Genomic DNA, 13,077 nt, shown 5'->3' on the forward strand with positions numbered 1-13,077 from the left:
CCATCAAGTTCAATTTCGGAACATATCATGGTGAGATTTGAACTGACAACCTCTGCAATGCTAGTCCAGTGCCAAAACCACTACAACTGCTACAACTACAGTAATCAAGCAATTAGCTGTCTCAGCCAATTGACACCTTTGGGAAAACTCTGTTACATTAGATGTAAATGTTGCAGAAATATTCACCACAGTGCCAGCAGGGTTGCCTCAAGTGGCTGCTGAAAGCTGTACCTGGGCTGGATCGAAAAGAACAAATAACAACCAAGATATTTGCTCCAGATTACTATCCAGGGATTCCATGTGACAGGGTTGGGTTCAGGTTCAATACCCAACAGTTAGGAATTTTACTATCCCACATTGCTTAGACTTGCGCATCAGCAATAGCCACAAGGACAAAGTTATGGAGATTGTATTTATGGAACAATTTCCCAGCATGAGTCAGCCTCTTCAAAACAGGGAAACAAATTGGGGGAAATATTTTAAAAATGGCAAGGAAGTGATCTTCATTGGCACTGAAGGAGATCATAGACAAAGGGAAATGTGAAGTCAGCCAGATGATCAGACCAATGAAAAATTCATGAAAATGTCTTAACCTATCCCAATGAATCATAGAAATTTATAGCATGGAAGTTCATCATTCAGCCATCATGTCTGCGCCAAAGATAACCAGCCAAATCCCACTTTCCAGCTCTTGGTCCACAGCCTTTTCTGCTGCAACATTTCAATTCCAGATCCCCAATACCCTCTGGGTGAAAAATACTTCCCCTCAAAACCTCTTAAATCTATACCCCCTGGTTATGGACCCCTCAACCAAGGCCTTCCTAACCATTCTATCTACACGCCTCAAATTTTATACACACAAACTTCTCTCTGTTCCAAGTAAAACAACTCTGGTTTATCCATAGAGATAAAAACAAAAAACTACTGCGGATGCTGGGAATCCAAAACAAAAACATAATTACCTGGAAAAACTCAGGAGGTCTGGCAGCTGCTCAGTTCTGCTGAAGGGTCATGAGGACTCGAAACGTCAACTCTTTTCTTCTCCGCCGATGCTGCCAGACCTGCTGAGTTTTTCCAGGTAATTCTGTTTTTGTTCTGGTTTATACAGTCTTTCCTCAAATTCTCCAGTCCAGGCAACATCCTCGTAAATCACCTCTGTACCCTCTCTAATGCAACCACATCTTTCCCATTACTTTCCAGAGCTACATGTCGTACTCCAGTTGAAGCCTAACCATACTTTATTGTTCCAGCATAATCTCCTAGCTCTTATAGTCAATGTCTCAGCATCCTGTATGCCTTCATGGCCCATCTAACCATTTTCAGGGATGTGGACATACACTCCAAGGTCCCTTGGTTACTCTACACTTCTCAGTATCCTACCATTTATTGAGTATTCCCTTGCCTTCTTAGCCTTCCTCAAATGGATCACCTGACACTTCTCGGTATTGAACTCTATTTGCAACTGTTCTGCCCACCTAATTAGTCTATTGATATCTTCCTGCAGTCTACAGCTTTCTTCTTCATTATCAACCACATGGTCCATTTTAGTATCATATGCAAGCTTCTTAATCATGCCCTTACATTCAAGTCCAAATCATTGACTTGTACCACAAAAAGCAAGGGATCTGATGCTGAGCCTTGCAGATCGCACTGGAAACACAGTCTCCCAGTCACAAAAACATCCACCAACTATTACCTTTCTGTTTCTGAGCCAATTTTGGATCTAACTTGTCACTTTGCATTGGATCCCATGGGCTTTTGCTTTTCATGACCAGTACGCCATGTGGGGCCTTATCAAAGGTCTTGCTAAAATCCATACAGATTACATCAAATGCACCACCTTCCTTGTTAACTCCTGAATTATCGTTAAACTTGTGCAACCAGGAAAACAGGAGTTTCTCCAATACTCACTTTGAGAGTTGTGGAAAATCTTCATCTCGTCCTACATACTCAGTCGATGATTTTTTGGGTTGTTGACCTGGGGTCTGCTGTGTAGAGCTTTGCTGCCTGGTTCCCATTGTTTGCTGCAGGCGTGGTGGCAGGCTCGACTGCAATCGGCTTGGTTTATTTACAAAGCTGCTTGAATTCTTCACTCCCTTGAAGTCAGCTTCTAACAAGAGAAATGCATAATTCTTTAAACACTATTTTGGTTCTGACTGTATGATAGCATGGCATGATGCATTAGAATCAACTATCAATAAAATGTCTTTTTGGCATACTTGATGTTCACGGGTGATATCAGAAATTAGATGCCATACATTTGCATCTGTATTTGAACATCACAACATTGCCTTTGTCTACATCTGCTTAGCAAGGTAATAAGTCTGTTTATAAAAATGGATCTAAACATTGTTTTGTTACTGCCACATTCTGATTTATGCATCTCCTCTTCCTTTACAATCAGAAAATTACTTAGAAAGAAAAATCCTTACCAGAGTTAATGCTCATTAGTTTCTTAGTTCTTTTCCCTTGAACTCTGTTCCAGGTTGCGCCCCGAGGCACCTGTGTAAGTGGCCGAAGGTTCTGAAGAGGGACACTGTGTCTAAACAGAAATATATACATATTATAGTTACACTCAGCTCATTATGTTATGCCTGGACCATGTTTTTGTTTTAGCAGCTCTTGCTGGGGATTGTGCTACTTGTGTTTTCATTAATCAATCTCTTTCTTTTGTATTTTTTGACATTTTCAGTCACTTCTTGATTTCATGGTTCTGTGTTTGCACAAGTTAACTTAACCCAATAAAGCAGGTATAAAATTAGAATGGAGTCTGAAATGTATCTATGCAGTATTCACCAGTAACCTATTATTTGTTTGCATTTAGTACATAAAACTGTTTAGTATTCTGCAAATGAAAGGAACCTAAAATGAATATGAAGCCGTAGTTCCTCCAGCAACAGACCAATGGACGGACCTTACCCACATACAGTTTGAACTCAGCCACAGCTTCTACACTCCTCCCCAGCCAGCCTTAAACAGACAATAATTTTCAGCCGCACCACTAGATGGAGCACTGGCCACTTTCTCTCAGAAAGAAGAAAAGCAAATCCTGAGAACTGATGCATGATCTGAATTTTGGGAAATTTTTGAACTCAGACTTCTAATGGACTTACTGGCAGATTTCCAATTTTTCCTTTGCCTCCAGTACCACTGGTAGGGAGTGTACAGAGGGGGCTGGAAAATATAGGCAACCAGAGTTATTGACATACTAATGCTTGTGCTTTTAATAATAGTTAGGGATCAGCCCAGCTACAGTGCAATTTAATTACATTATCTCCCCTCTATTCCACTGACTTTCTATATTGTTGCTAGTGAAGAAGCCACCTATAGTGAGGACAGCTATAGTTAACCTCTTTTAAATTCTTCACTCTCATTTCCATAACATTGAGTGATGAGACTAATGCAAGATGAACTTCATTTAAATAACTCTGCCATCTCCTGATTTACTTCCATCTTTCCTGATGTTACTATGCTGGAGTACAATTCCCCCGAGTTAGAATTGGCAGTTGTCCACATCCCCAGTCATTCCCAGCTTTGAGCCCTCCTCTTCAAGGTTAAAATTCATATCAGTTTATCACTTGTATAGGTGTTTCACACAAGACTGGATGCCTGCAGTCTGGGTGAGAAGGAAAGCACACTTTAGTTTGATCTTACACTCATCAGGTGACTACTTCCAAGCCTCCTCGTCAGGGAAAACGATTTCATCCCAGTTGAGTGTGTGGCAGAGGGATAGTGAGCACGCCAAGATAGTCATCAGTTTCATCTGTTGTGAGATGTTTTTATTCCATTTTAAAGTAATTGAAATAAGGTGGGAATGGATTTATTGGAAGCAATAATTTGCTACCACCCACAGGTTTCGATGGGAAACTCATGACTTAGGGGCATAGACTGCAAGTAGTAATGAAGAATTTATACAAATTAATGGGTTAGATCTGAGTTAGAGTGCTTGTGTGTAGCTCTCAGTTCCCAGTATAGAAAGGTAATTAAAATCATAGAGATTGGACATTATGGATACACCAGAATTATGCCATGGATCGAAAACGATACAATGAAGAAAGGTCTGGAATTTCTTCTACCAGTGCAGAGAAGGCTAAGATGAGATCCAAGTTATTAAAATTATGAGCAGTTTTGATGGTGTGAACAAGAAAGACCATTTCCTCAGGGTGAGAAATCAGTGACAAGGGATCAACAATTAAAAACTGTCACAAAAGGCAAAATGAGGGGAGAAAATAATTCTTTACACAGAAGATTACATGAGCATTAAGTACTTTGCCCCAGAAACCACTATGTTTTTAAGGGGAAATTAGATATTTAAAGGAGAGGAGGATACAATGCTATGGGTCATATTGCAACATTAGTTTTGAAGTACTCTAGAGAAGAGCCAACACAGGCACAATAGATCAAATGGTCTTACTGTGTGTTGCAACGGTCTACGATTTATGCTGAATGTAAAAGATGTATGGAGTAGAAACTACACAATGATTTGGACCAATTTTTTTCACCCCTGATCTAAAGGCACTTAGGCACAGTATGTGAAGCTGAGCACTTTCAGGAAGGAATGCAGGGAAACAAAAATAATTTGGAATTTTAAAAAAACTAGCATCAAATATGATTGTGGTAATCTGAGGTGCAATACACCTTTAAGAGAATGTGAGCAGATTGACTACGTGATTGCATTACCCAATTACTGTGTAGCGCAGGCTACAATGTTAATCAGTTGTTTAAAATAGGGGCTGATTGGAGTAGCACACGTGTAAGTGCTCTGCCACTTGTGTTAATAAACAGCATGCGACCAGACCACCGATGACTGTCACACATTTTGGCCAACGACCTATCAGGGGAGGAGAAGAGGCGAGCGATCCTCATGTCGACAAGTGTCAGTAAAACATATGGCCTAATTCGTAGTCTAACTGCACCCAATGTCCCAGATTCCAAGAGCTTTGATGAGTTGGTAAATCTTATGAAAAGCTATTTTCAGTTGAAACCCTTGGTAACAACAGTGTTTTAAATTTAATTCGAGGTGTCGGGTCCCTGGAGAAACAGTTGCTTGCTATATGGCAGCCTTAAAACAACTGACTGAGCACTGAGAGTTCAGAATGTCATGTTAAGAGACTGATTAGTATATGGGATTAATGAAGACACCATTCAAAAAAGGTTGTTGTCAGAAGCGAATTTAGACTTCAGCAAGGCGCTGGAGTTGGCGCTCGCGATGGAGAGCGCAGTCAGGGATTCAGAAGCAATCAAGGGAGCACAAAATGGTGCCATCCTTCGTGTCGGGAGGGAAGCACCGATTAGAAATGGCGCGGAAGAGCTGGGCTCTGCTGAAAGGCAAGAAACAGCCACCATTAACAGACCAGCAAAAAGCAATGGTTTGAAAGGGAAAACCCACAATAATAACAGCAGAAATGGAACAAGACAGCCTGCAAGCGAATGACAATTTAAAAGAATTGAGTGCTTCTACTGCCATCGTAATCGGCACATTATGCGATATTGTAAAGACAAATTAAGACAAAATTTTAGGCAGAAAGGTAGAAATCGTGAAATCCACATAATAGAGAAACCAGAAGAAAGAGTCAGATATTTACTCACCACACTTAAAAATGGGTAAAATAGAGCCAATCTACGTGACAGTGAAAGTCAACGGGAAGCCCATCCGAATGGAGGTAGATACGGGGACATCCACAACAGTTATAGGGGAACATGCATTCAAATATCTGAATGGAGGAGACCACTCATTAAATCAGATGCTAAATTAAAGACCTATGCTGGTGAAGACCTACGAGTAAGAGGTACTTGCAAGGTTCCAGTACAGTATGGAAATCAGTTTGTCAATTCACTCCTGTTGGTGGTAGCAGGGAAGGGTCCAAGTTTACTTGGTCGGAACTAATTAAGGTAATAGAGTTGGAGTGGACCAAAATTTTTCAACTCAGAATAAAAGACCTGCAGGAATTATTGCAGAAATAAGCCTCTGTTTTCAGGGAAGATTCAAGGGCTGCAAGCGAAAATCCACATGGATCCTGGGGCAACCCCAGATATTTGAAGGCAAGGCCAGTCCCCTATGCATTACAAGAAAAAGTTGATGTCGAATTAGGCAGGCTGGAAAGGTTGGGATTCTTACAACCCGTACAATTTTACAAATGGGCAGCACCTATAGTTCCAGTACCAGGGTGTATGAATATGCAGGGACTACAAGTTGACCGTTAACAAGATGACCAGACTTGACAGGCAGCCTACACCGAAAATTGATAAACTGTACTCCAAGTTGGCAGGGGGAACCACATATACGAAGCTCGACATGAGCCACGCTTACTAGCAAATCAAGCTAGAAAAGGCCCCTCGAGATTTTGTGGCTATCAACACACATAGGGGGTTATACCATTACACCAGGTTACCCTTCGGAGTCTCATGCCTTGTGCTATTTTCCAACGGACAATGGAAAATTTACTTCGAGGTTTGCCCCATGTTGTGGTTTATCTTGATGATGTCCTAGTAACAGGATTAACTGATGAAGAACACCTAGCTAACCTGGAAGAGGTATTGAAGCGTTTCTCAAGCTGGAGTACGTTTGAAAAGAGAAAAACGTATCTTCCAAGCAATACACGTGGTTTACCTGGGTCATAGGGTCGACTCGTAGGGCCTTCACCCAGTAGAAGACAAGGTGAGAGCTATTCATGAGTCACCAGCACCGAAAAGCGTCATAGAACTTAAGTCCTTCTTGCGAATGATTAACTATTATGGCCGTTTTCTCCCAAATTTTTCAACAGTACTGGCTCCATTATATGGTTTGCTCAAGAAAAGCCACAGGTGGACTTGGCAAGCACCACAACAACAGGCTTTTGTGACAGTAAAGCAGTTGCTACATTCATTGGCCCTGTTGGTACATTTTGACCCAAAGAAAGAATTCATTTTGATCTGCAATGCATCCCTCACAGAATAGGGTCAGTACTCTCCCACCGGATGGCTCTGAACAGCCCACTGATTATGTCTCAAGAACACTCAGGTGTTGCAGAACGAAAAAAAAGTATAGAGTACAAGTATAATTAGTCAAGAAACAAGGTTCCTAGCTAACATAAATAAGGCCCCGAGCTAGCGTATTTTTTAAGGGAGTAACTAGCTTAATCGAGAGGGACGTCATGGCAGGAAAACTCAGACCCGTGATATGCTCCTCCTGCAGGATGTGGGAAACGAGGGACGCTTCTAGCGTCCCTGGTGACCATGTGTGCGGAAGGTGTGTCCAAATGTAGCTTCTTGCTAACTGGACTTCGGAGCTGGAGCTGTGGGTGGACTCATTGTGCAGCATCCGTGATGCTGAGCAAGTCATTGATAGCATATTTAGCAAGGTGGTCACACCGCAAGTAAAGATTACACAGGCAGAAAGGGAATGGGTGACCATCAGGAACAGTAAAAGACTCAGGAAGGTAGTGCAGAAGTCCCCTGTAGTCATCCCCCTCTCTAACAGATATACCACTTTGGATACTGTTGGGGGGGGGGATGGCCTCTCAGGGGAAAGCAGCAACATCCAAGTTCACAGCACCATGTGTAGCTCTGCTGCTCGGAGGGGCGAGAGGAAAACAAGTGGCAGGGCTATAGTGATAGGGATTCAATGGTTAGGGGCACAGACAGACGCTTCTGTGGCCGCAAATGTGAATCAAGGATGGTATGTTGCCTCCCTGGCGCCAGGGTCCAGGATGTCACAGAGTGGCTGCAGGACATTCTGGGGAGGGAAGGTAAACAGCCAGTGGTCGTGATACCCATTGGTACCAACGACATAGGTAAACTAAGGGATGAGGACCTGCAAGCTCAGTACAGGAAGTTAGGAGATAAATTAAAATGCAGGACCTCAAATGTAGTAATCTCAGGATTATTCCCAAATCCACGTGCTAGCGAGAGCAGGAATAAGAGGATAGACCAAATGAACACGTGGCTGGAGAGATGGTGTAGCCGGGAGGGATTCAGATTCTTGAGACACTGGGACCGGTTCTGGGGAAGGTGGGACCTGTACAAACTGGACGGGCTGCACCCAGGCAGAGCTGGGACCAGTGTCCTTGCGGGGGCTTTTACTAGTTCTGTTGGGGAGTATTTAAACTAGTGTGGCAGGGGGATGGGGTCCCAGGAGTAGGATCAGATATGTCAGATTCAGATCAGAAAAATGGAGGTAGAACATTAGCTAGGGACGTTGTGATAGACATGGAGTTACAGGAGAAGTAAAGTTTACAAAGTGTCCAGCAAGGGAAATTGACGAGGTTAAACTGTTTATACTTCAATGCAAGGAGTATTACAAACAAGGTAGATGAGTTAAGGGCACAGGTAGACACATGGCAGCAGGATGTCATTGCTACAACGGAAACCTGGCTAAAGGAGGGACAAAACTGGCAGCTTATTATCCCTGGTTATAGAGTCTTCAGACACGATAGAGTAGGAGATAAAAAAGGAGGGGGGTAGCACTAATGGTTAAAGAATCAATTACAGTTGTGAAAAGGGATGATATACTAAATGGGTCAACAAACGAGGCTTTATGAATTGGGCTTAGAAATAAAAAAGGGGCAGTCACACTACTGGGAGTATACTACAGACCCCCAAATAATGAAAGGGAGATAGAAGAACAAATATGTAGGCAAATTTCTGCTTGTAAGAACAAGAGGGCAATAATAGTAGGAGACTTCAACGATCCTAATATCAACTGGGATTCAAACAATATAAGGGGCAGAGGGAGAAAAATTCATGCAGTGTGTCCAGGAAAATTTTTTCAACTAATTAGTGACAAACCCAACGAGAGGAAATGCAATTCTAGACCTAGTCTTGGGGTACGAAGAAGGGCAAGTGGGTGAAGTGACAGTTGACAACCTTATAGGGACAGTGATCACAATTCAGTTAGATTTAGCATTACCATGGAAAAGGACAGAGATAAGGCAGAAGTAAAAGTCTTGAACTGGGGGAAGACAAATTTTGCAGAAATGAGAAGGGACTTGGCTGAGGTGGACAGGACAGCACTCCTGGAGGATAAAACAGTGGAAAACCAGTGGGAAGCACCAAAAAGTGAGATCCTAATTGTACAAAGTAGACATGTCCCCTACAAAAATAAGAGTGGTACTGCCAAATCTACACCCCTCTGGTTGTCTAGAGGAATACAGGAGAAGATCAAACAGAAAAAGAAAGCGTACAATAGGCACAAAGAACTAAGCACTGCAGATAGCCTAGACGAAAATAGGAAGTGCAGGGACAAAGAAAAAAAGAAAATAAGAAAATCAAAGAGAGGGCATGAAAAAAGATTAACAAGTAAAGTTAAAGATAACCCAAAGAAGTTTTACCAATACATTAATGCTAAAAGGTTAGTTAAGGAAAAAGTGGGACCTATCAGAGATGAAGATGGAAACTTGTGTGTAGATGCAGAGGCTGTGGGAAGGGTTTTGAATGAATATTTTGTCTCCGTGTTTACAAAGGAAAGGGAGGATGTAGATATAGTAGTCCAGGAGGAACACTGCGAGATATTGGACGGGATAGTCATAAAGAGAGAGGAAGTACTCGATGGGTTGAAATCCTTGAAAGTTGATAAGTCACCCTAGCCAGATGGATTGTTTCCGAGGCTGCTGAAGGAAGTCAGGGAGGAGATAGCAGATGCTCTGAGGATGATTTTCCAATCTTCACTAGATACAGGGGAGGTACCAGAGAACTGGAGAAATACAAACGTAGTTCCATTGTTTAAAAAGGTATCAAAGGAAATGCCAAACAATTATAGGCCAGTATCAGTGGTGAGCAAATTAGTAGAATCAATCCTGAGAGATAGGATTAACTGTCATGTGGAAAGGCATGGACTAGTCAGGGATGGTCAGCATGGATTTGTTAAAGGAAGGTCTTGCCTCACAAATTTGATTGAATCCTTTGAGGAAGTGACAAAAAGGGTTGATGAAGGTAGTGCAGTGGATGTTGTGTACATGGATTTTAGAAAGGCATTTGACAAGGTCCACATGGCAGATTGGTTAGGAAAGTAAAAGCCCATGGGATTCAGGGTAATGTGGCAAACTGGATAAAAGATTGGCTTTGTAACAGGAAACAAAGGGTAATGGTCGATGGATGCCCTTGCGAATGGAAAGTTGTCTAAGTGGTGTTCCACAGGCCTCGGTGTTGGGACCCTTGCTGTTTGTGTTATATATGAACGATTTGGACATGAACATGGGGGGCACAATTGGGAAATTTGCAAATGACACAAAGATTAGCCGAGTAGTGGGTAGTGTAGAGGATAGCCATAATCTCCAAAACGATATAGATAGGCGGTAAAGTGGCAGATGGATTTTAACATAGAGAAGTGTGAGGTCACACATTTAGGGAGGTCAAACATTTACAGGGATTACACAATAAATGGGAATATACTAAGAGGGGTAGATGAAGTGAGAGATCTTGGCATACAAGTACACAGGCCCCTGAAGGCAGCAGTTCAAACAGACAAGGTTGTAAAGAAGGCATATGGAATGCTCTCCTTCATTGGCAGAGGTACAGAATAGAAAAGTAAGGATACAATGTTGGAATTGTATAAAACACTGGTGAGGCCACAACTGGAGTATTGTGTGCAGTTCTGGTCACCACATTACAGGAAGGACGTAATAGCTCTGGAGAGAGTGCAAAGGAGGTTTACAAGAATATTGCCATGGTTAGAAACGTGTAGCTACGATGAGAGATTGGATAGGTTGGGATTATTTTCCTTAGAACAAAAAAGGCTGAGAGGTGACTTGATTAAAGTGTACAAAATTATAAAGGGAATAGAGTGGACAGGATAAAATTGTTTCCCTTTGTGGAGAATCCTAGAACCAGGGGACATAGATTCAAGATAAGTGACAGAAGGTGTAAGGGGGACATGAGGAAGAACTTTTTTTATGCAGAGGGTAGTGGGTGTCTGGAATTCGCTGCCCAAGTTGGTGGTAGAGGCAGAAACTCTAAACTCTTTTAAAAAGTACCTGGGTTTGCACCTTAAGTGCTGTAAACTACGGGACTATGGGCCGGGTGCAGGAAGGTGGGATTAGAAAGGGCACCTGGGTGTCCTCAGGCTGGCATGGACAAGATGGGACGAATGGCTTCCTTCTGCGCTGTAACTTTTCTATGGTTCTATGGAAGATACTCACAAATAGAGAAAGAAGGCTTATCCATTGTATTTGCTATTAAGAAGTTCCACTAACATGTCGATGGTCACCACTTCATCATTGTATCTGACCACAAGCCACTACTAGGCTTGTTTGGGGAAGATAAGGGAATACCCCCAATTGCCTCTGCACGCATCCAAAGGTGGGCACTGATTTTAACTGTTAGAAACAGCAACATAGAAACTAGCAGGAGTAGGCCATTTGGCCTTTCAAGCCTGCTCCGCTATTCAATATGATCATGGCTGATCCTCTATCTCAACGCCACATTCCCCCTTTCTCTCCATATCCCTTGATGCGCGTAATATCCAAAAATTTATCAATTTCCTTCTGGAATATACTCAGTGATCCAGCCTCCACAGCCTTCTGTGGTAGACAATTCCACAGGTTGACCACCCTCTGAGTGAAGAAATGTTTTGTCATCTCAGTCCTAAATGGTCTGCTCCATATCCTGAGACTGTGGCCCTTGGTTCTAGACACCCCAACCAGGGGAAACATCCTCCCTGCAGTCAGTGTTTAGCCCTGTTAGAATTTTATACGTTTCAATCAGATCCCCTCTCATTCTTCTAAACTCTAGTGAATACAGGCCCAGTTGAACCAATCTATCCTCATGTGACAGTCCTGCCAACCCCAGCATCAACCTAGTGAACCTTCGTTGCACTCCCTCTATGGCAAATATAATCCTTTCTTAGGTAGGGAGACCAAAACTGCAAGCAATACTCCAGGTGTGGTCTCACCAAGGCCCTGTATAACTGCAGTAAGACATCCCTACTTCTGAACTCAAATCCTCTTGCAATGAAGGCCAACATACCATCTGCCTTCCTAATTGCTTGCTGCACCTGCCTATTTACTTTCATTGACTGGTGTATAAAGATACCCAGATCCCTTTGTACATCCACATTTCCCAATATATCACCGTTTAAATAATACTCTGCCTTTCTGTTTTTTACACCGAAGTGTATAACTTCACATTTATCCATGTTACCCTGCATCTGCCATGTGTTTGCCCACACAAACAACTTGACTTAAATCGCCCTGAAGCCTCCTTGCATCCTCCTCACAACCCTGCCCAGTTTTGTGTCATCAACAAACTTGGAAATATTGCATTCAATTCCCCCATCCAAGTCATTTATATATATCATGAATAGCTGGGGCCCAAGCACCGATTCCTGTAGTACACAACTAGTCACCGCCTGCCACCTGGAAAAAGATCCATTTAGTCCCACACACTGTTTCTGGTCTGTCAACCAATTCTCAATCCATGCCAGTATATTACCCCCAATCCCATGTGCTTTAATTTTTCCCACTAACCTCTTATGTGGGACCTTATCAAAAGCCTCTTGAAATCCAAACATGCCACATCCACTGACTCTCCCTTATCTATTCTACTAGTTACATCCTCAAAAAATTCCAGTAGATTAGTTAAGCATGGTTTCCCTTTCATAAACCCATGCGGACTTCGTCTAACCCCGTTAATGCTTTCCAAGTGTTCTGTTACCACGTCTTTTATAATAGGCGCTAGCATTTTCCCCACTACTGACATTAGGCTACCTGGTCTGTAATTCTGTTTTTCTCTCCTCCTTTTTTAAATAGTGGGGTTGCATTTGCCACCCTCCAATCTGTAGGAACTGCTCCAGAGTCTATTGAATTTTGGAAGATGCCCACCAATGCATCCAATATTTCCAGAGCCACTTCCTTTAGTACTCTGGGATGTAGATTATCAGACCATGGGGATTTTTCAGCCTTTAGCCCCATTAATTTCACTAGCACCATTTTTCTTACTAATACTGATTTTCTTCAATTCCTCCCTCTCACTAGACCCTTGGTTGTCTAACATTTCTGTGAAATTACTTGTGTCCTCTTTTTTGAAGACAGAACCAAAATACGTGATCAATTCTTCTGCCATTTCTTTGTTCCCCATTATAAGTTCCCTCGATTATGACGGTAA

At 42.4% G+C, this 13,077-nt stretch overlaps 1 protein-coding gene across 3 annotated transcripts in view; it reads right to left on the reverse strand.

Annotated features, from left to right (window-relative positions):
• Positions 1-13,077, reverse strand: part of otud4 (OTU deubiquitinase 4) — a 102,567-nt gene that overhangs the window by 32,628 nt on the left and 56,862 nt on the right. For all 3 annotated transcript variants that reach the window (XM_078540906.1, XM_078540915.1, XM_078540925.1), the window contains 2 exons: positions 2,433-2,542; positions 1,912-2,110 (listed from right to left, as the gene is read on the reverse strand). In XM_078540906.1, coding sequence (XP_078397032.1) covers positions 1,912-2,110; positions 2,433-2,542 — 309 coding nt within the window. The remainder of the gene's footprint in view (positions 1-1,911; positions 2,111-2,432; positions 2,543-13,077) is intronic.

The sequence above is a fragment of the Cetorhinus maximus genome, chromosome 1, assembly GCF_964194155.1.
Source record: "Cetorhinus maximus chromosome 1, sCetMax3.hap1.1, whole genome shotgun sequence".
Lineage (NCBI taxonomy): Eukaryota > Metazoa > Chordata > Chondrichthyes > Lamniformes > Cetorhinidae > Cetorhinus > Cetorhinus maximus.